The sequence below is a fragment of the Rhodnius prolixus genome, unplaced genomic scaffold (assembly GCF_049639745.1).
Source record: "Rhodnius prolixus isolate KJV_2025 unplaced genomic scaffold, Rpr scaffold_2, whole genome shotgun sequence".
Lineage (NCBI taxonomy): Eukaryota > Metazoa > Arthropoda > Insecta > Hemiptera > Reduviidae > Rhodnius > Rhodnius prolixus.
The window spans coordinates 59,513,272-59,538,029 of record NW_027411592.1 but is presented as its reverse complement, the minus strand read 5'-3'; the positions used below and the strand labels follow the sequence as shown (position 1 = coordinate 59,538,029).

The 24,758-nt window shown below is 35.2% G+C and overlaps 1 protein-coding gene across 1 annotated transcript in view; it reads right to left on the bottom strand.

Annotated features, from left to right (window-relative positions):
* The window catches only part of sca (scabrous), a 127,543-nt gene extending 111,566 nt beyond the window's left edge, over positions 1–15,977 (bottom strand). Inside the window, exons 1-2 of the mRNA XM_074116985.1 lie at positions 15,719–15,977; positions 6,706–6,904 (exon numbers count right to left, since the gene is read on the bottom strand). Of these exons, the coding sequence (XP_073973086.1) occupies positions 6,706–6,904; positions 15,719–15,924 (405 nt within the window). The 5' untranslated portion in view covers positions 15,925–15,977. The remainder of the gene's footprint in view (positions 1–6,705; positions 6,905–15,718) is intronic.
* Between the last annotated feature and the right edge of the window lie 8,781 nt (positions 15,978–24,758).

Sequence of the window (24,758 nt, the reverse complement as noted above, 5' to 3'; positions counted from 1 at the left end):
CCACGATCTTCCTCTGACAAAGATCAATGTACCAACATATTTTCTATTTTTTTATTTTTTTTTATAACTTTCCTCGCTTTACTTTTTCTTTTTTTTTAACAAAAAGAAAATACACATCCTGTCGTAAGGATTGTAAGATTTCCACATCCCCTCGACATTTGGAAAGAAACAAGAATTACCTTCATCAATCAAGGTCTGTTGAAAAGGGCACTTCCCTAGCTTGCTGAGGGGAGGGGCGCTTTTCTTTTTGATGGAGGGAGAAAATAAGATGAGTTGACATGATTTACGATTCATAAGTGTTTATATTACTTTTTCTTTAACAAAAACAAAAAATGATTTAGTGCATTTTGGATGCACTTATGATGTCAGTGTAGACTGTTTTTTTAAATCACTATCAACAGAGAGATCAATGAATGTGATTTTTCTGAAGTTTGTCCAGGAAACTCTTGGAAAAATAACACTTTTCATTCAGTTTACACAAATGGCGCGAACTGCGCTGAATTACCCTCACTTATTTAATACTAACTTTGAACTTCCGGCCATTTTTTGCTTATTTTATTTTATATTTATACTTTTTTTTTTGAGCAAAAAAGTGTTAAACGGTAAACCCAAAGAATCTTAGCAAAGAATTTTTCCAGAGAATTATATTGGACGATCAAGAGAATTGGATATGCAATTGCATGTTGGTCTGCAAAATAAATGACTGTTCTTAATTATTATCGCATATCACGATTTTTTTTAAAGCTAAAATCGTCGTAATCCCTACTGAAACCAATCTAGACTTAGGGGCTCTTGGGAGTCAGCAAAAAGCAGTACAATATCTACCGTTTTCAATTATTACAATTAAAAATTCTTCGCCAAATAACTAACTCACCAACCAAAACGATCTTACTTAACCATTCATCAAGGACTTCATTTCATCTTCTTGTAAAAAAAGTTTCATTCCCATCTCTCTCTTGTCATCCCTAATCCATTTATCCTGTTCCTGTTCCATCAGGGATCTTGTTCGACGTCGAAAGCAGCGCTAGCCACGCGATTTCCTCTACGAAGGAAGTCAGTAAGTAATTAACTAATCAGTTAGTTTTTTGAAAAGTCATCACCGATGATAATTACGGTCACATGTCTCTAATATCAGCTGATTTACTTGTTGCAGCCTTTTATGGCTTTGCAGTAGTAAATTTAAAATAAACAAAAAAGAATGGAAATGCAACACATACAGGTCAGGTCGGTTAGTATAACTTCATTTCTGTAATAAAAAAATTGAAAGACATCCACAATTAGCGATTATCTGCAATGCATCATATAATAAAACGGTAAAATTAGAAATTTTAAATAAAAAATGTGACCGCAATACATATAGGTAAGGCTGGATAGTATAACTCTTGATATTTACTGCTGTAATAAAAATAAACTTGCCCTCAATTATCGATTATCTAATGCATCATAACTGTTGAATCATTAAAAAAAAAATTGGCAAACTTCACTACTACTGTCAACCCTCAACTGTAAGGGCTGTAGAGATGCTATTAAACATTTATTCTGTAACATACATGCATTTACTGTTGCATCTAGATTACCAAAACGGTAAAATTAAAGATTTCATACACAAAAAATGGAAACGCAACACATATAAGTAAGGCTGGTTAGTATAACTCTTAATATTTATTTCTGTAATAAAACTTGACCTCAATTATCGATTATTTATTGCATCATACGTGTTGAATAATTAAGAAAAAGGTAAAATTTTGTAACTACACAAAGGTACAAGCTAAACTTTGGATCTGGGTTATATGACAGCCTCATCTGGACAATGTGAGCCACAAAAAGAAAAGAAGAAGATAAAATGACATAACAGTAACAATAATAAAGTTTTATAACCAGGTATTATCCAGGCTAGCGACCGGCCATAATTGTGAGAAAAGGGGCGAGGCATACTAAGTGAGATTTTGGCGGCAATGTGGTTGGGCGTAAATGCTGGTTGATATTATTATAGGGTAACACCTAGATAGTGTGAGCTCGTTTATCTTTCGTCGCATGCTAGGCCTTTAACACCGTCACTGAGGAAGGAAGGGTCTTCTGCTACATCCGGCTTTTTCCTTCCTAGAGCTTAAGGGCAGGAACAATACGCAAGTACAGGAAGTTGAGCTTTGCAGATAGAATTCAGGTGACTTCCCAAGTAATATGGAAGTGATTACGTCAGATTGTTACTAAGACTACGCTTCCGTGTTGCTAGTTCTAAATAAAGATCTGGTATGCTCATATTTTTTTTAGTTTTTTTTTTTCTTTGGCATCACTTATTGTGTTTAAATTTTTCTAATTAAATTTACCGTCTAAAAAAGCGTTTCCCAACCTGGTGGTACGCGAGTTGCTGGTCGGTGGTACACGAAAAATAATCAATAATGGCGGACATAAAAATTAAAAAATCATAATTTTTTTCCTATAATACATAAAAATTATTTTAATGCAGTAAAGTTGTTAATATGTACAGTAATAAGGTTAGTCTGTCTCGAGATATACGAGAAAATATAATAGCACATTTAACAGGATTAAAATTAGTCTTTCATGGAGTATTTTCCCAAAACCCGAAAACACCAATGATAAATTGGATTTCAAACCCCCTTCTAGAAATAGAATTGCTCATTAGAATGCAATCACAAACCTAATATTCCTATAATAAAACAGGGAACATTTGCACTTAACTGATTTAAAATGAAGTAAATAACATTATGTTAAATATATTTTGGGAATTCTCAAAAATTATTACAAAAATGTCGGTCAACAATATTTTAGATAAATTCATTTATTTTCAAGTTATAGGGATTCTTTCTGAAATAAGATTGGGTGGCCCCCTTATGTTATTAAATTTAAAAAAAACAATAATATAATTTTGTACAATCAAACCCCAAAGATCATTGTTTAATGTGTAATAAGAACGAGCCGGAAACATTAATTGTTTATCAGCTGGGCCAGTCTATGAAAGTTTTAGAATCCCACTCCATATGAACAGATATAATAATCCTTAAAGAAGAACTTTGTAAATTAATTAATAATTTTGAAGAGAAAAATATGTGTAGCAATTTTTAATAATTATTATATAAAAAAAGTTTAAAAACTAAGAGATCTTACACTTCACAAAGTTTATAAAGTGAACATGAACTTGGAACTCCTTTGTAACAGATACATTGGTATCTTCTATACAAATAAAGATAATAATAATAATAAAATAACACACTCGGGAATAACAAATATCACGAAATACTATCATTTTTACGAAGTGGTACAATAGCATGATTGGTACTACCACCAATGGTACGGTGAGCCGAAAAAAGGTTGGAAAACGCTGGTCTAAAATGAAGAATTTTATGTTAGCGCTAAGTTTTATATCCAAAAAACTCTTTGTAAACAACAATTGCTCTTTGGGAAACCATTTAACAGATCAAGTTTGATTTTTGAGGCATATTATTGGACAGGCGTGCCACCACAAAAAATGGAAGACCATCTCTGTGCAAGAGAAAAAAACCTTCTGACCACAGTTGAGAAGTTCGAATAAAAATAAACGATTTGAATACATGAAATTAATTATGACAGGAAGTTTTGCTATATATTCACTTATAAAAGGAAGTGAAAAACAATTTAAAAAAAGAAGTATAAAATGGTGACAACAGGAGGATAGGACTCAAAAAAAAGGAGGAATTCTGGGATAAATTTTCAAGTGTCTGAACTGCGCATGCTTATATCGTAAAGCGAGGCTTTTTTGGTACGTCCAACATAAAGACTAACCCCAGCTGTTCCTAAGGGGGGAGGCCTGACAACAAGGGGGAAAACAAGATTGTTGTTAACACTGAAGGACGAAAGGGGGCATCTTCCAACCATCTCAGCAGAGTAATTCATCTACTGCCAAGGGAGTCGTACATCATGGAAGGTCTAAGAAGATGTAGGAGATGTTCTTAAAGCGGCACAAAGATGTTATGAACACTGGCCGTAAGGGAAGACGAAAAAACTTGGTTCCTCTTAAAAAGGGAACAGCTGGTGGTGGTAAGATGCGAGCTTTTTCCTCGAGTGTGTAAAAACGGCTAGAGAGAGAGAGTGAGTTGGCGGGACGATGGAAGACAGGTGAAGAAGTCCCTGATGGTACTACCGGGTGGTGTTGGGTAACATTGATAACACTGGCGGCAGTGTTTGTTTTTCCACAGTTCCCTGGAATGTATATATATATATATAGTGTCATTTCCTTTTCACAGCCTTCTTGACGGTTAACTCCTTACCACAGCTAGCTAAAGTTTTGTTATATCAAAAACATCCAAGGACAATAATAATTTGTTTACAGGTTGCATTTCTCAGAAAAATTAAATGGGTGTAACCAGAATTTTTGCCCTTTTTACGAGTATTTCAATAAATACCATCAATAAGTACTCATTTTGAGCTGGTTCCTTACTTTACTTCCTATTGTGGAGAAGGAGAGAGAGAGAGAAAAGCTCTAAACAGATTTAAACTTCCGGTATAGTTATTTTTCTCCAAATTTCAAAATTCAAGTAACTTATGTAATACTGTTAATATTAGGCGCCACGGTAGCCGAGCGGTTAAGAGTCTAGACCCGCAATGCTAAGATGTATTGTTGGTTTAGTGGGTTCGATTCCTCGGTGTCTAGGCATTGGATTTTATTTAATGGTTAATATGAGAAATTTATAGTAAAGTATGTTAGGCGGTTAAGAGACTAGACCCGCAATGCTAAGATGTATTGTTGGTTTAGTGGGTTCGATTCCCCCTGGTCTAGGCCTTGGTTTTTATTTAATGGTTAATATGAGAAATGTACAGTAAAATATGTTTGCTAGTCGCCTCCATCCACCTTATTGGTAGTTGGACGTTAAGCCCCACCTGAAAAAATAGGCGATTACTTTACTTTACTACAGTTAATATTACATAAATGGTAGGAGCTTGCATTTCATTAAAATGGCACGTTAGAGAGAGATGCGTTAATCACCGCTACTCCGTGAGAGCAGGAAAAGGAAGGAAAGTTATGGATTTTCATGTAGTAGAAATGACAACACCAAGTCAACAGAAAATCGTTACGGTAATTTTCTTAAAAACCATTAAAACTTGAAAATTCATTTTGTTATTTGGTACTTCCATTTACGTTAGCAAGTTTTACGACTCTACGCACCTAAATATATTTGGTTTTAAGTGTATTGCCAGTGAAAACTAGATTTAAGTAGAAAACTAAAAGTATTGAAGGTAAAAAGAAAAAAGAAAAATTTCTTCTAAAATCTAATTAACGAGAAAACCCAAGGGGCGTGGGCTTTATTATCGAAGCATGTTATTGTTTAGTTAGGTGAAGAGGTTGCTTTTACTAAAATGAAATTCTGTAAAGAGGAAGAGAAAGTGACTAAGGAGAGAGGGAGGTTGTTCCGACTGAAATTGTTTAACATAAACAAGAAGGTTATGTAAGCGACTTAGTTTAGTTAGGTTTAGGTCATCAGCGTTGTTGGTTGCTGGGTTATAGTTAAAGGGCGTGGTAGGGCTTACTAACTGCAAGTAGGGTTATGTTTTATATACAAGGAGTGTTATAGGAACGCCAGCATCGTGTTTCGAATGACTATGTCCCAGTGGGTAGATATGTGCTACTGGATAGTTAGGCCCGCTGTCACTTGCCCTCTGCCATGCCCTGTCCGGCGCTGAAGTGGTCCTATAGGGTGGCATTATCCCTGTGTAAAAGCCTAATGAAAATGAAACATACAAGTTAAGACCTGCTGCTTTCCCCTTCCAATTCCCCCCCCCAAGCGTGAAGTAACCCTATCTTGTGATGCAGGGCTCCCAGGAGGTGTGCAGTTTAATTAGGCACACTCTATCCCTCTAACATTGCGTTCATCCAGTTTCTCCCTGCACCATCCACCACCATCACGCAGTAGGACCTCCACATTTCTCTTATTGCACATGATTGCCCGGGGTGTTCCACTATAGTTGTAAAAGGAAAGCATTTCCCCTTCTTCTTCTTCTTCTGGTTTAGTTGAACACGTGTGAATACTGTGCACGTCTGGAGGAGGGGTTATACTCCCATATAACTATAATCGCCAAGGGTATTTACCAGGGGCCAATTACAAGAAGGAGAGTGTGCTGGACACACACACACATCCTCCCAAAGATTTAGTAGCCATGGTAACGCGCTTAAATCAGCGGCTCCTCTTTTCCCACTTAAACTTACCCTTCCTCATAATCACAGAAAGAACACCAGTAGAGAAATTATGTGTCACCACTTCAGAGACGTATTCTGTTTCAACAAAAAGGAAGAAAAAATAGCCATAGAAAACTTGCGACCAATTTTTGGACCAAAAAGGTCGCCGTAACATTGTTGGGAAAGGGGAGCCAATATCGATGCTTGGATATCGTTGCCAATCCAATCCTACAATTAAAACTTGCCACGTCATAAGTTATTTTTTTGTGTCACTGTTTCAAAATGTTCACCAAAGGATGAAAACGAATTCTACAAAAAAAAAAAGAAGGAAGTAATGATGTCACCGTTTTACCAATTTTCCTTTAAAAAGTGACAGTATCAAATAAGAGTCTAAAACGAAACCCTTCCCACTGATGTAGTAAACTGAAATACGCAATTTCAATGTCCATCTATAAAATTTTAGCCAATAGCATGCAGAGAAAAGAACACACACACAAAAAAAAATAAGGTACATTAAAAAAGTAGAGAAGACTTACCTTGGTAATAGCAAGTCCAAGACTGTTGGCAGACACTTCAGACTTCAGTGAAGTTACTAAAGTTGTTGTACGATCCAAGGCGGCACCCAACTCGGATATCTGTCCGCGTGCTTCCGAAACGGAAGACTCTAACCATTTCAAACGAGTGGCCGTATTTTTTGTACCGCGACATTTCTCACGCAATACTACCACTTCCTCCCTGCAAACAAAAAAAAAAAAAAATCCCAAATTAAAAATCATATATCGTATAAAATAATAATAAATTAAATTTTATTGAAACAAGGAATTTATACTAATATTATAATTGATTTATAATTAATATTGATTAAAATTGTCCGGGTAGGACAGTTGTATAAGGGTTGATCGTCAAAAACTGCAAAAAAAAAGAAAAACTGTAACGCTGGAAAACAACCCAACATTGACTACTTTTTTCTCTTCCACTATAAAAGATAAAATTTCCAAATTTTCTTTAAAATATTCGGAAAATCCTCCTCTACAACTGTATTTTTTCTTGCAACAACCCAAATCTAATAGATTTGGAGAAAAAAAGTTGCTGAAAATGGGCAAAAACGACATTTTTAAAAAATGTTCTTGTTGTTACCTTTTTTTTTTTGTAAACAACGTAGCGTCTAAACGCGAGAAGCGATTTTCTTGAATGAGGAGGTGTCACTTTAAATTTTTTACAGTTACTTTTATTTTTCCAGTATCCAGGTGGAAGATTGAGGCTGTTTGGAGAATGACTTATGCTTCGATTTTTTTTTTTTTTTTTTTTTTTTTTAATGATTTAAGGAGCGTCAACATCTAAGGTTATTGGCGCCCGGAGCTTTTTTCAGTGCACTGCCCCGGCCTCCGGACAGTGTTCACTCGTTACAGACAACACTGTCCATCACCGGACAGTGAGCTGTAAGAAGCTCCTAGGAAGAGGAGAAAATCTAAGGGTCAGTAGCTGGATTCGAACCCGGGACCACGCGTGCGCTAACCGCATAGCTAATCCATTCCCTTTTATGCTTCAAAATGGTGTCAATTTTTAGAAAATTTATCTATCTTTCTAATCGTGTCATCAGAATTGAAATCAGACTAAAGCGTTCTGAGTAATAACATTTTTATTGCAAAAAAAGTAATGAATTTAGAAAAAAAAAATTTAAATGACGTCACTCAAGAACAATGGAAAATATGAAGTTAGCCAATACGTCTTTGAAGTCCATTTCAGATGTACTACACACAGTAGGCCTATGGACAATACTTACTGGTTTAACGTGTATGGACCAACAAGTAAAAAGTGCGATGTTTTTCTTTTTGTTTTCGAACTAAGGGGACCTCCATATCAGGGGACTGATATTTCCGGTAGAAAATCTGCACAATTACAGTAGGGTCAGGAGGCTCTCTGATTGGTCAACTCACACTACTTCCTGTGAGACGCAATTTACGTAATTAAATTTCCGTAGAATTTAACGGGGTGACGGTTCCTGTCAGCTCTGCTCTAACACCTTCTTACGTCACGGGGGAAAAGTTAGTTAGTTTTTTTTCTGGTCCTACTTTAGATTAGAATGGAAATGGGAAAAGTTGTGCTACGCCTCCTCCTGAAGGATACTCCCGAATTTAAAGTCAAGTACAGCAATAAGAAAACAAGGATCATTGGGTGTGAGGAAGGGGAAAAAAGGGAACTAATGGGAACAGAGGAGAAGGATGCCTCTGAGGACCAAAAGGCAAACTCCACTAATAGCCTGCTTGGCAGTGCCATCTGCGCTCCCGAAAACTCCAGGGGTCCCCTTAGGCTCAATCTAGAGAACTTGGTCACACAACCCTCCACCTCTCTCTGTCTCTAAGCACCATCTTAGTGTTTAACTTTTAACAAAATGGTAAGGTGGAGGAAGGCGGGGTTGATCATTTAACGTGGGCGTAACAGCGACTGGAGAAAAGTTATTTTTCTCAATAGATGTTCTCCTTGTTAAGACACAAAGAAATGGGGGGGTAAAGGTAGGAAAACAAAACAGGAAAAAAGAAATTTCCCACTCACACAGAGCCAGAAAATACGACAACTACGCGCACACATACAAAGCAAAGAAGTACACAAACCGATAACTTTTCTCTACTTAATCTGGAAGAGAAAAACTGAAAAGGAAAAACTGAGGAACAGCGTGTTAATCACCCCCCCAATTATAATTAATCTTAATTAAAGGTTGTGTTGACACTATTGCTTCCGCTTTTCACGGCTTTTCCTTTTTTTACACCAGTTTTCTTCTCAAGAAAAGCGTCACCCACCATCTTACTTCTCATCCCCATGCTCCTCTTATATTAACAAATTCTTTTTTTTTCCGCCTTCTTGTTTTTAAGGGGGTTTTCTTTTTTTAATGACTTGATTACATCTTTACTCTTTTTATTAGGGATTTCATTTCATCTTTAAAATATTTTATTTTGTAATTGGAAACTCTATTAAGATTTTATTCACTTAGTATAATTTTAATAGCTGAATGAAATATACTTGCTTATTTCCGTGATAATTGAGCTCATGTAGAAATGGTAGAAAGTAAAGTATCGCGCTTTACGTCCAACTACCAATTAGGTGCCGTGGACGGAGGCGACTAGCAAACATACTTTACTATAAATTTTTCATATTAACCATTAAATATAATCCAAGGCCTAGACCGGGGGGAATCGAACCCACTAAACCAACAATACATTTTAGCATTGCGGGTCTAGTCTCTTAACGCCTAACATACTTTACTATAAATTTCCCATATTAACGATTAAATAAAATGCAAGACCTAAGGCAGGGGAATCGAATCCATTAAACCAACAATACATCTTAGCATTGCGGGTCAAGTCTCTTAACCGCTAGGCTACCGTGGCGCCTTAGAGAAATGATACGATATTTGGGACAAAAATAATTTTAAGTTTCTCCCTACTTCCTAGGAACCAGGTTGGGGTTGGACCAAAGAGACAAGCGACAAGCCTCTTTTCAAGTAGAGCTCAAAAAGGGGAAGAAAGGAGGCACTGCCTTGGAGCAGCCATTCAGGATTTCCACGACAGTTAGAATCGGGGAGCTAGAGAAAGGATTAGAAGCTTCAGCTGCTGCATAACTTTGTCCTTGAACCTGAAGTCCTCCCTCCAGAAATCTGCATCTTTCCAGAGGGTGCAATATTTCTTCTACAGACCATGAAGCAGACAGGCCATGCTAATGAAGTAGACCATTCAGAAGAGACCCTACTTATTTTTTAATATATAGATAAGGTTTCTTAGCAGTGCTGAAGATTAGTGGCGTAAAAGTAGGGGAAAATAAGAGATTTATAACTCGAGAGAAGTAGAAGCTCACCACAACCCCCTCGGTGCCTGGAAAAAGGGAGACGACAACTTCCCCTACCTCATCCTTTCAATCCACAATTGTTGTTCGTACAGAATACAATAGCAATAGCTAGTCTTCGAATTAAATCAACGTAACAAGTAACACCGCTAGCGCTTTGTTAAAATTTTTTTGGCATTGGCTTTCGCCATACAGCTAGCATCGTCTAGGTGCTTATCACTAGAATATCACTCACTCTCCATTCTTACTTATAAATACATTCGCTTCACACATTCATCCCTCTACTATATACAACTATTTACCTACAAACTTACAACTAATGGATGGATCAGTCCTCTATATTCCTGCCATCCTTATAACTTAACCTAAATTAAAATCACGTAATCCCTCTTTCTAATCATTTTCTTGCATTCTTCCATTAAAATTCTTACTACGTACCTCTTTTGCTTTACCACTTTAAGAACGATGCTGTTCATATGATTATTTAATTTTATAAGGGTAAAAAGTAATCGCCTATTTTTCAGGCGGGGCTTAACGTCCAACTACCAATTAGGTGTCGTGGAGGAGGCAAGTAGCAAACATAACTTTACTGTAAATTTCTCATATTAACCATTAAATAAAATCCAAGGCCTAAGACAGGGAAATCGAACCCACTAAACCAACAATACATCTTAGCATTGCGGGTCTAGCCTATAACCGCTTAACATTCTTTACTGTAAATTTCTCATATTAACCATTAAATAAAATCCAAGGCCTAAGACAGGGAAATCGAACCCACTAAACCAACAATACATCTTAGCATTGCGGGTCTAGTCTCTTAACCGCCAAACATACTTAACTATAAATTTCTGATTTTAACCATTAAATATAATCCAAAGCCTAGACCGGGGGAATCGAACCCACTAAACCAACAATACATCTTAGCATTGCGGGTCTAGTCTCATAACCGCTCGGCTATCTTGGCGCCCTATTCAATTTTATACCTTAGTTCAGTTATCTACAATTCCTAAAATAAATGTATTTTACTTAATGATGCCAATTTTCCCCAACAAAAATATGCAGAGCTTAAAATATAGAGCTTAATTCCTGGCAATAATGTTATTTTTTCCAATTAACTGCCAAGAATAATCCAATAATGATGGCCCATTTAAAACAACTAATCAGATTTTTGATTCATGTCTAACAAGAATTATATTCGAAATATGACTATAAATTTAACACGTAGCCCTCCAACATCGTCACCGCGCTCCGATTGGTCTACTGTCAAAATTTAAAATTTAATTATATTCTAAACTAATTTAGCAGCAGACTGGATATCCATCATGACCTTTAATTGGCGGCCAACTAATTAAACGAATATTACGTGTGTATGTACATACGATATATAGTTACTTTTATCAGTGTTCCTAACATTATGCGCATAAAATTGAATTTAAGTTCCACGAAATGGCTTAATATGTAGATTTAGTAATACTTGTAACAAATCAGATTAAATTATGGTGGGGGGAGTGGATTATTAGTTTATACGTTTGGACTTTGGGTTTACTAAAGCTAATGAGTTGGGATTGTCTTATAATTAATTTCCTGTGATATTTGCTCGCTATAATTGTTTAAAAATAAAATTAAAGTATTCGTAAATTATTAAATCTCCACATATGGTGGTTGTTTTATACTTATATCCTCCGGAAATCAAAAATGAAAAATTTTCAGATATAGCTTATATTTAATATTTAGCTTAAGTACAAACTGATGATGCCTTCAAAAGTTTTAGCCTAAATCAGTTGAAACAGAAATTTGAGAATAGTGAAGATCGAGTAAAAGGTTCACGCCAGATTTGTTTCGAAACCAGAGAATTGGGTACGATTGTAGCAAGTTGAAGGAAGCTATAGATTTGGAGGAAATACCAGTAAGTTAATCTTGGCGCATGCGCCGAATGATATTTATTAATTAACCAAATATTGATAAATATATTTAATGAGAACTATATACAAATATAGTCTGAACCACCAAATGATCTACATGGTCTTTGAAATGTTTAAAAAATACATTAAAAAAAAAAAAATACTAAAGTTAAATAGAGAAAAAGGGTTTACCGCAGAAGGACCAAGGGACTGTCCAAGGGCAGAGAGGGACTGTCCTCCAGCTGTTTTTCCTACTTTTAATTACACAACTTTTCAATATAATCCCCGCCACATCCCTTTGACTAGATTAATTAATACTTGAAGTGGGGATTCATTAGGTTTCCAATTCAAGTTTACAGGGAAACATTTTTAAACGTTTAGGACTGGCTATTTCTTTTTTAAATTTCAATTTTTTTTTTTTTTTTTTTTTTTAGTAGAAATGAATAAATTTAGTTAACACTTTTTTCCATTCGTCACAAAAGGGCCGGAAATGGAAGGGACTACGATTTCCAATTTGGGAAGCTTGTTACGTGTACTAGAGCCAACAAGGGCCGGAAGGGTCTCTTGAATGGGACCTGAGCATTCACCACTGGGCGATTCCTCATCTTCGAACCCAATGTCCAAAACTAAGCAGCTAATCTGTGGAACATCTCTCGCTACCTCCGGTCTCTGTAGCATTTATGTTCTGGATAGCAAACTCTTAGCGGCTCTGTTACTTTGTCGAATGTCTTTTTTTTACAAGTCTCACAAAGAAGGATGTTCCACTGAGGATTAGTCTAGTTTCTGGATTGTTTCTGATCTAGATTGATAGAGGAAACACTGTCTTAAATACTGTTGCATGTGTTGCGAATAGGGAAGCTTTACGTCCAACTATTATAAATTAGGTGCCATGGACAGTGCCATACATACTTTACTACGAATTACTCATATTAAACCATTAAATAAAATCCAAAGCCTAGACACCGCGAATCGAACCCACTAAACCAACAATACATCTTAGCTTTGCGGGTCTAGTCTCTTAACCGCCTAACATACTTTACTATAAATTTCTCATAATAACTATTAAATAAAATCCAATGCCTAGACCAGGGGGAATCGAACCCACTAAACCAACAATACATCTTAGCATTGCGGGTCTAGTATCTTAACCGCTCGGCTATCGTGGCGCCTGAGGCCACAAAAGATTACAAGCCAAAGTAAAAGTGATATGCTATGTTAAAATAATGCACAGAATTTAAAGAAAATTAAAAAGAAAAAACTTCTCTATTTATTTTTTCGTATTATTACCATTATTTGTTTTAATTTTAAGCACATCAACATTTGATTCACTGCTATGCCGACCTTTGGACAATATTCTCTCTTTAGAAACAACACTGTTCATCAACGTAAGAAGCTCCTCCTAGGAAGAGGAATTCTAAAGGTTAGCAACACTGGATTCGAACCAAGGATCTCCGCGTTAGATTCCAGTTTAAGCTAACCATTGAGAGCTAATCCCCACCCTGCAAACAATGATTTTTTTTGTTTATTTTAAATATTTTAAAATAAAATGACTGATTTTTATAATCAGCATTTATTGAAAGAATGTTTTCCAATATAAGAACTAAAATATAGTATCTCATAAATAAAAAATCAAACTAGTTTTATAAATATATATGTATATATACATATTAGTATTATACAAAAAAAAAATCTTGGTATACACCTGCTGTTGTCTCAAGGACGAATTGGAACAGAGTTTTTAAAAAGTCTTCGTGTTAAGACTTGTTTCTTTTTTTGGTTAGGAGTTTTTTTTTTATATATATACATACTGTGCAGATTTCAAGATGCACTTCTGCATAATTGATCACGAAATTGTTTTAATTAGTTTTTAAGGTATTCAACTTTATTAATTAAATCAATTGTTAAGATACAAGTCTTTAAAAATAATTGACAATTTTAAGAAATGTAACTGTTTTTATGCATTTTTTTTTTTTTTTACCATTCTAAAAGCAGTAATAATGAGAAGTATCTGTGCAAGATATTGTTAACTGACGAAAAATAAAAAAAAAATCAATTTCCAGTTTTAACTGGAAAAATCATTTTATTAAAATCGATTTATTTTCGATTATAGTCAGTTAAATAGTTTCTCTAACTCAAAACGATAAATCGCGGATTTTTTTTTTTTTTTTTATAGGGTCAGCCGAAAGTAGACTTGTACCGAGTTCACTTCTAAAATGCCATATTCAGTATAGTTTTTGGGATTTTCTACGTGTTCTATTAGATAATAAGGATTTAACTTTGGCTAAAAAATGAAAAATCAGCAAGATAACACAATATCTTCAACTTAGTGCAACATTGAGGGGGGGACGCCAAAAAAATAGAAAAGTTATACAGTTATTTTTCTTAATTTTCTTCTTATTTTAAAGTTTTCATTTTCAGCTCACTTTCACTTTTTTTTTTTTTAAAGAAAATCAAATAAACTGATGATTTAGTAAGAGTAAAGTTACTAGGAAAAATCAAGACTTGAATTTTTTGTCGGTGATTTTATATAATGAACCTTAGGCCGGCGGATTTTACCTGTAAATTGGGCAGATCACGTTTTTCTCTAACTACCCCACCGAAAGGCATCGTTTTGATTATCTATACTGTATTCAAATGTAACAAACGTTAAATAACAGTACAATGATTTTTTTAAGTAAATTTGTCCCCTTGTTATTTTATTTTATTTTTTTAACATTCTTAATTTCTATTAGCCATGGGAAACGGAAGTTCATAGTAATGATTTTCGATCTTTTGTAGTTGTTTATTCTTCTTCTCATTCTAACGGAAATGCATTTTTGTTTCACGATTTTCTCATACCCGTAATTGACATAATATTTTTCCTTTTTTTTTTTAACTTGGAATTTATTACGAAACCAAAAAAAAAATTGCTGAAAACTGTTTTTCTTGCCAGAATTTAAATTTTCATTAAATCGATTTATTTTAAAATTTAAATTTCTATTAATCTAGTAACCCCTGGGGATTCTGAGGTTTTTTGGGATACTTTTCAACAGTTATCCTAAATTGCGACATGACACACATACATAGACGAAAGCTTTTCTTTCGCCATTTTCACACAGAAATGCAATTTTTTTTGGATTGGAACCATTTTCCAAAGAGAACAAAACCGAAAATCGATTTGACAGTAAAATGGCAATAATCGGTTAGGAGAATTAGACCAATAGTTTATTGTGGCGTTCCGGTTTTTTGGAAATTATATTGTGCGCATACAAACAAATGTACAAAATTGAATTTGTGTTTTAAAAACCTTAATTTTAAAAATCTGTGGGATCAAAATGTTTCTCTTACAGTGAGAATGAGAAAACAATAAATAAATAAATAAATAAAATAAAATTGAAAAAAATAACAAATGGTGAAAATCAGATTACGACTTTAAAAAAAAAAATTGTTAATTTTGGTAAATTACGCTAATCTCCTACAGTAAAATTATTAATAAAAGATTAGAACAAAATTTGGAGTTTTCCGGAAGTGATGGGGCTGAAATAAGACGTTATTTTCATTTTTTTTTTTTTTTAAATTGGTGATTTTCTAACCAAAAGAGAATATCTGTAAATTGTACCCCAAATGGGCTTAAATTAGACGTCTCACTTATGTTCAGAGAATTAGGGTTTTTTTCCACGGAGAACTCAGGTATTTCCGCTTTTCCCCATAAGTGGAGGGGGTTTAATCACGGAGAAATTTTCCAATTAACTTAAATTGTAAATCTTCAAACAAAAGTTAAAAAAAGGGAAATTAATTTTTTAATTGATTTTTAATTAATTAAAACATGTACCTCAATTCTTTTAATTGTTCAGCTAGTTGAACATTTTGTTCACGATGTTCAATCAAAGAGGCAACTTGGGCCTGTAATACGTTGATAGCTTGCCGTAAATCCGGCGATGAAACGGCCAAAACGTGATGACGTTCTGTTAAGACGGCGACCACGACCACGAACACTAAGATTAGAGCGAGTTTTGAACTAGATCCGTACAGCTTCATGGTTGTAAACACACTGAACTCTCTCTGGACTGCAGCTTGACTCTGGTATACTAGGACCTCCACCCAGTGTGTGTGTATGTGTGTGTGGTGAAGTTATCTAAGGCGCAGGCGCATTGCTACTACACGAACACCTGTCTCACCACACTTTCTCGCCTCTTCATCCATCTTTTGCAGTTTTTTGGATTTTCTCTCCTTCTATCTACTTTCTCTTTTCCTCCATCTCACTTCCTCTACAAAAACTACCCACCCCTTGTTGCTCCCTCATCCTGGTTATTCTGTTTCCCTTATCCACTGCTTGGTTCAAACTGCACTTCTCTTTTCCATCTCTATATGGAAGGGCGGAATGGTTTCTCTTCATTTGAAAAAAAAAATCTTTGTAAATACTCAGTACACATATACAAACAAGCATGGTTACCAACTAACAAAGCAAAGTACAAAATTTTCGTACGAAGCAAAAAAAAAAAAGAAAAGGGATGATTATGTGTACCTGAAGCCACACTGTGCCCACTCTAAATCATCACCACTAACCCCCTTCCGCTGGCGGATCATCACCACTACCAAGTTACTTCCTCACCGTTAGCATCATCATTATCATCATGTATCCCTCTTAATACAACCACTTGTTTGATTCCAGGAACAAAACTCTGCCCCTATTCACCCAAGTAAACTCTTCGATTTTCCTGTTTCCCATCCAGGGTTGCTTGCATTCTCTGTTCCCGTACTACTTCCAAGTCCTATGAACTCTTTCTACTCCTTCCGCTGGTCTTCACCAACTTATTTAGGCGATTACTTTATATCCGCTATTTTCTTCTAGTTCACTTTGTATGTGCGTGACACCGTAACCTTCCAAAAACTAGATGACCTAATTTACATCTTTACATATTTGTATTTCTCGTTCCCTGACAATGGCAGATCTTCATACATGTATCTGTTTATCTATGGTCTGCATAGATATCGCGAAATTTGATATTTCGATTAGCTACTGCCAGAAGATCTTGAAGAACTAGAAGATCGATTTGATCGATTTCGAATAAATATGATGTACCGCTTTATCGATTCGGATTCCGATTTCTAATTCTTTTAACTTCGCCTACTAATAACATTCATGTAATTCTGCAACTATTATTTTAAAAAGAAATCTCAAGAAATGTAATTTAGATCTTACTGGTACCACTTTTATAATATTCATGAGGATTCTGTTTTCCAGCGTACTATATCGATGCGAGCGTAATACATCTATTTTTTATAAATAGGAGCGTTCATAAATTAAAATTTTTTAAAAAAGCTTCTTTTCGAGCAAACGTTTCGTCAAATTGATTGCGCTATTTTGGGTTTGTACAAAGGGACAATAATTAAATACATATGCAAAAATACATCTTCTAAAATTTGCAATATCCAAACTTTAGGACAGATTAGATTGCATATGCGGACAGTATCAATAAAAGAAGATTGTTCCCTATCCCGTTGTGTTAGCCTTGAAAGGAAATCACGGAGTGTTTCTATAGGAATCCATCCAAACTAAGGAAGCTGGATGGTTACAGATTTCTGCAGATGTTAACGTTCCCCTCAGAAGTTCTTAATTTTTTTTTTTTTTTTTTTTTTTTTTTTTTTTTTTAATGATTTAAGGCGCGCCAACATCTGAGGTTATTGGCGCCCAGAGCTTTTTTCAGTGCACTGCCGGCCTCCGGACAGTGTTCTCTCATTACAGACAACACTGTCCATCGCCGGACAGTGAGCTGTAAGAAGCTCCTAGGAAGAGAAAATCTAAGGGTCAGCTGCTGGATTCGAACCCGGGACTTCCGCGTGGGAGTCCAGTATGCTAACCTCATAGCTAATCCCTTCCCTAAGTTCTTTAATTATAACTTTTACAATAGCAAAGCTATAAACACCTACTAAAATTTGAAAATGGGAAGAAAACTTTAAAAAAAAATGTCGTTCGAGTAACTGGAATTAGATGTGAAACTAAGGGCTACCAATTACGCTTTTTGTAAAAAAAAAAATTTCCCTAGCACTAATTAACCTGATTAACTTTTCTTTTTCTTTATTTTCTAGCTTAAGTTTCACTACTCTCAAATTAAGCCCTTTGTTTAGTGAAAAATAAACAACCAAATTTGAACCTTAAATCTTACCATTTACTTTGAACAATAATTTTTTTTTGCTGTGAAATTAACTAAACGCAAAAGGCACTTTAAAAAAAACAGGGGTTGCTTACTTCTCCCGTTCAGTTCCGAAAACTTCGCCACGTTCAAAACAGCTGATATGATGGAGGAAAGCAACGCTTAAGAGTAGGCTATACATTGTTACAATTACAATTAGCTGTGGCCACAGCCACTACTAGATTTGAATTAATATTTTGCGGTTATTTACTTTTGTTCAATTTTTCAGTGTTTGTTCTGTTGTTCACTGTGGATATCATTACTTGTAGCTTTCTTTTGTTTTTTTTCTTTTACACCGTTCAACAGCAATAACCCTACGATTAAAAACCAAAAGAAAATAACAATAAACCTTTGGCATAAAATATACCAAGACCTGGTGTCACATTAGCCGAGTGGTTAAGAGACTAGACCCGCAAAGTTAAGATGTAATGTTGGTTAGTGGGTTCGATTCTTCTGGTCTCTAGGCCTTGAATTTTATTTAATGATTAATATGAGAAATTTATAGTAAAGTATGTTAGGCAGTTAAGAGACTAGATCCGCAATGCTAAGGATGTATTGTTGGTTTAGTGGGTTAGATTCCCCCGGTCTAGGCCTTGGATTTTATTTAATGGTTAATATGAGAAATTTATAGTAAAGTATGTTAGGCAGTTAAGAGACTAGACCCGCAATGCTAAGATGTATTGTTGGTTTAATAGGTTCGATTCTCGGTCTATACTTTTAATGTTTAATATAAAAAATAACAGTAAAGTATGTTTGCTAGTCGCCTCTGACCACGACACCTAATTTGGTAGTTGGACGTAAAGCCGGCCTGAAAAAATAGGCAATTACTTTACTTTACTTTTTTAATTATACCAAGACCTAAATACAAGCTTGATTTTAAAACATTTCCTGTACAATTATTACTAGTACTTCATCTTATGCGCCTAGAAAAGGGAAGTTTTGCGATCATGTTAAATGCTTTTGAGAGGATTAAGAAGGGGGAAAAGCATCCCTATTTAGCTCCCTAAAAGTGGCTCTGTCTGTAACACAAATATGGAAGTTTGCCTGTGAGTTAACGCTAAATCCAGATACATGCAGATAAAGTAGGCCCTAGTGAATTTTTAGACTGCCAGTGAGGTTTTGTTTGTGTTGTTGAGCTGGGATACCCGCAGAGATCTCTGATGAAGAAGAAGTGGCTAGTCTACTTTTCCTAATGGGAGGGCATTAAATTTTCCTTTTTTAATACTTCCCAATCACCAAATATCTGCCAACAAGAGGGGAAGGAAGGATCGCCTGACACAATTTTGGTTTTTGGACCAATTTTATAATTGGATATTCCAAGAAGTGGTAATTGAAATCATTATATTGAGAGGTGGGAAGAGACCAGCCTGGTGTTGCGCTGAGTTTAGATTTTTGCTTTTTATTTTTTATAACTGGACCGCTAGAGAGTGCGGTGTCCGTCTGACATTAATTGTAGACGCGTGTTGAACACCTGTCCCAGTTCTGTGTGAGTGTGTAAGCCACGATAACCACTATTAACCAACTATAACCTACCTATCTCCAAGATTTTTGTTTTGTTTTGGATTGTATAGGTCCTTTCGTTTCACCACAATACCACGGCCAGCAGCACCAGCAAACAGTAATGCCAACCGGTTATTATTAATTTGTTTTTTCTCTTTTTCTTTTTTTTAATCCGTCCTCGACAACCACGCAGACTTTGTTCATTATTTGACGGCCCGCATCAATTTAAAATACTGTTTTCTTTTATTCCTTATTTGTCGTAAAACCTTTTTTTCTTTTTTATGTTTTGTCTTGTGCTTATTCTCTTTGTAGAAGCTATCCATTGAGAAAAAACGAAACTCTTTAAACAACTTAACGCAATTATACTTATTTTTAAAATTAAATGACGTAAGCGTCTGTTTGTATGTAGTGCATGCAATGTTACCCCATTTTATTTTTTCCCAATTATAGCTCTCGTTTCCGTTCAATTTATTAAGAAATATTTTTTTTTTTTAGCATTATAAAAAACTAGTCCCTTATTTTAATTTAGTATGCAATCTGCATCTGCGCTTTTTTATATATATGTGTATGTATATTGTATACATAACTAGTTGCATTTTTAGAAGCTTTCTTTTCTTTCGTGCCTTGCAGTTTACAGCTTTTGGTATTTATTAATAGAGCTACCCAAGTTATTCTCGAAACTGACTTCTCCTTTTCTTTGTAAGAGTGTGCTTATTACAAAACAATAACTAATGCTCATTTTAAACACAGTATATTTGGATAAGCATGCTGTTTGTTATCTTTGAACACAAATCAATTCATTTTATCGATATTTTGAGTTAGCCGAGGATTCATCGATGATGAAATCCACATTCAATTCTTTCGATTTATTTGGTTTATGTATTGTACGTAATCACATTTACTTGTTGCTTCCAAGCAGTTTGAAAATTAAATAAAGAGAGTTAAATAATAATTTTTATTTATTTATTAAAGTGATTAAAACCTTCATAAAGGTACCGATGCGAACGTGAGTTATGTGGGATTCCTACCCACTAAAAAACCTCACATCCTCGTTTTCCTTTATGGAATAATAGTATTTAAAAATTGCATTAAAAAGGGAGAATTCAATGTGCTCCCATTAGGAAAAGTAGACTAGCCACTTCTTCTCCTTCAGAGATCTCTGCGGGTATCCCAGCTTAACAACACGAACACCTCATTGACAATCTAAAAAATTCTCTAGGGCCTACTATATCTGCCTCTATCTGGATTTAGCGTTAACTCTCAGGCAAGCTCCCTTAGACAGTGCCACTTTTAGGGAGCTAAATAGGGAAGTTTACTCCCCCTTCTTAATCCTCTCAAAAGCATTTAATACGATCGCAAAACTTTCCTTTTCTAGGAGCATAAGATGAAGTACTAGAAATAATTGTACAAGAAATTTTTTAAAATCAAGCTTGTAATTAGGTCTTGGTATAAAAAAAAGTAAAGTAACTGCCTATTTTTATAGGCGAGCTTTACGTCCAACTACCAAATTAGGTGTCGTGGACGGAGGCGACTAGCAAACATACTTTACTGTTATTTTTTATATTAAACATTAAAAGTTTAGACCGAGAATCGAACCCACTAAACCAACAATACATCTTAGCATTGAGGGTCTAGTCTCTTAACCGCCTAACATACTTCACTATAAATTTCTCATCTTTGATGGAACCAGCCAACCAGCTCGGGACCGTTTATCACATTACTTCCGGCTGGGACCAGGAACGCTATACACTCCGTCGTTTTTCCATCATTTCAGAAGAAGTATTCCTCTTCAGTTTTCTTCTTCTTTTTCAAAAATATCGCAGACCGGTCTTGGTCTACCTTAGTCCACTTGGACCTCTCGGTTAACATTTTGCCCACGATATTCTCTGGAGTAAAATGCTTCTTCTATCTCCAACTCCAAGTTGCATTCTTTCTTGGTCTCCTCTCTTACACTCGAAAAATGTGTGTGCCATGCATCGTCCTGCAGTCCCGTACAATAAACACAGCAAGGGCTCTCTACTTTTCTCATGGTATTCAAATACTTTCTGAAGCAGCCATGACCTGTTAGAAACTGAGTCAAGTAGAAATTTACTTGACCATGTTTCCTAGCATACTATCCTGCAATCCTAGGAATCAACACTCCTTGCCAGGCTGCCTTGTTACAGGACTCCCATTCTTCTAGACACTTCTTCATAGTGTATCGACTTGCCGCCGTTCTAATTAGCCATCGGTTTTCACCTGTTATAATAATAATAGTAATAATAAAATAATAATACCTAATAATAATAATGCTACTTGATTTTCTGATGGAATCTACTGTAAAGTGTTAGAAATAAATATGAACTCAAATTTGCAACGTATGAAGAAAAATTTGGGTATTAGAACCTTCTAGAAGTAGTAAGACAATGTTCAAAGTAGAATTTCTTTTTTTTTTTACTCAAGGGGGGGGCCTCAACTCGCCATATCGATAGTCAATATCGTTAATCTGCCACAATCACTCTAATACTTTGTTCTTACTATGGAGTGAGAAACAAAGTAAAAAAATTAGTGGCTAGCGATGTTGTGTTTAAGTCGGTTTATATTTTAATCATACCTTAAGTTTACAGTTTTTGTTAAATTATTCTAAACCATAATTATGATGTAATAAACAAATTGTGAGATAAATTAATAATATTGTGTTGTCAGAGAATAAGGGTTATACATTAGACTGTGACCTCACATTTAATTACTACAGCACAAAGTATGTGTTAAAGCAAGAAGTGATATCTAGACTGGCAGACAAACTAAACTACGCGATATACAGTTACTGACTGGGTAACATGATAATCTTCTTAAAGTGATCTTTCTCTAATGATAAAACTACCTTCTCGGTAGCTGGCTGAATGGCATAACTTACGAAGCACAGTAAATTGTATGCTTTAAGTACATCTGAATGGCATAACTTACTCTTACAGTCTCTCGCTCTCTCTCAGATACAAATTCTCTTCTTCTCATATTTCCACATTATAAAATCCTGATCCATCCCCCCTCCAACACCCTTTATCACTCTTTTAGACAGAAAATCGCCAAACAAAAAGGAGAATTTCATTCATAAAAAATTATTCTTACTACGTCTGAATACTTTTATTGGTTTTCTTGTTTCATGAAAAGTTTGGGACGAATAAATGACAACGCTATTTCTTAAAAGAAGATAATTTTCACGACCCATATCAAATTTACAGGAAATGATATGCTCCCCGAGTTATAAACAAATATTGGTATGAAATTATATCTGAGAAATGTAGATCAGCGAAAGAGGACAGTTAAGGGCTTTACCAATATAATGAAGCCGAACCCTTGTGTTCAGAATCATTAAAGAGGGCCAGGACCCAATAATAGGGCTCAATGACAAACAAAGCGCACATTATTTCCCCTTTACACATTTGCACAAATACAAATGCACCCAAATCCTAATTATTAATAATTATATGAAACCATATTAGCACTACAATGGGTATTTCCTGTTAACGTGCATATTGTTCAATTAATACTTGAAAACTTCTAGTGATGTACAGTTAACTGTAGATGTAACTATTATAGTTAATTTAATAACGTTACCTACTAATTTGTAAATACCTCTCGTTCTTGTCACCTCAAATAATTTTAGTTCCTCTTAACTTCAGACAAAAGCTCACCTAAGACAGGCTGATTACTCCTGGAGGAGACGCTTTGGAAGCCCCGCTTTCCACATAGTCACAGTGCTATCTAATCCACTGGCACGGATCCATGACTCTTTAGATTGCGCTAGGGAAGCACAGTAAATTGTATGCTTTAAGTACATCTGAATAAAGTAAGCGCCATGATAGCCGAGCAGTTAAGAGACTAGACCCGCAATGCTAAGATGTATTGTTGGTTTAGTGGGTCCGACTCCCCCGGTGTCTTAGGCCTTGGATTTTATTTAATGGTTAATATGAGAAATTTATAGCGAAGTATGTTAGGCGGTTAAGAGACTAGACCCGCAATGCTAAGATGTATTGTTGGTTTAGTGGGTTCGATTCCCCAGGTCTAGGCTTTGGATTTTATTTAATGGTTAATATGAGAAATTTATAGCGAAGTATGTTAGGCGGTTAAGAGACTAGACCCGCAATGCTAAGATTTATTGTTGGTTTAGTGGGTTCGATTCCCCAGGTCTAGGCTTTGGATTTTATTTAATGGTTAATATGAGAAATTTATAGCGAAGTATGTTAGGCGGTTAAGAGACTAGACCCGCAATGCTAAGATGTATTGTTGGTTTAGTGGGTTCGATTCCCCAGGTCTAGGCCTTGGATTTTATTTAATGGTTAATATGAGAAATTTATAGCGAAGTATGTTAGGCGGTTAAGAGACTAGACCCGCAATGCTAAGATGTATTGTTGGTTAAGTGGATCCATTTTATCAATGTTTTAGTAAATGTCCGTCAAAAGGGTGTTCAATGTATGTCTGCTGTGTGTTTTGTACAGAAAATACCAGGAAAATGAAAATTTTTAAAACTTGGTATTCCGCTTTTGGGAACTAAATTTCGCTTCAGAAGCTACCGTTTTTGCCCGTTATCTGTTAAATCTGTAGTGTTTATTATATTGGTAAAGCGATTTTCTTTTTTTCTTCAGTTTGCAATTGCTACAAAGTTTTTCTTTACAACTTTTTTTTTACCACTAGTGAAAACACCAAAAGTGAATATTTGCTTCCGATTACAATACTTTATTCTCTTTCACAATAAGAGAAAGTAAAAATTTGGGACATTGACGAAGAGGTAGTGAGAGATAAAATTTGCAGTGAGAACGGAAATAGATAGATACATTTATCGACAGCATTCTGAGATAAAAATTTTTATCTACGTGTCGTATTGATTAATGTTATTTGCAGAGATAAGAATGTTTGTTTTAGATGAATAAAGAAAAATAAAACAAAAATGAGATTTAAAAAAAAAACAAAACAAAACGAAGCTTTAAAAAACACAAAACATAAAGCTGAGCTTATGTGCGCGACCACAAGCGTGTCAGCTGACCGCCACCGCCATGTTCTCCGCTACAAACATTCAACATCGCAATAATATCAACAATCTATCTCTCCATGCGTGTAAAAAAAAAAAATAAAAAAAAGTGTTTTTCCAAACAGTAACACATGCCAACTATATTTTTCCACTTGTTTAAAAATAGAAAA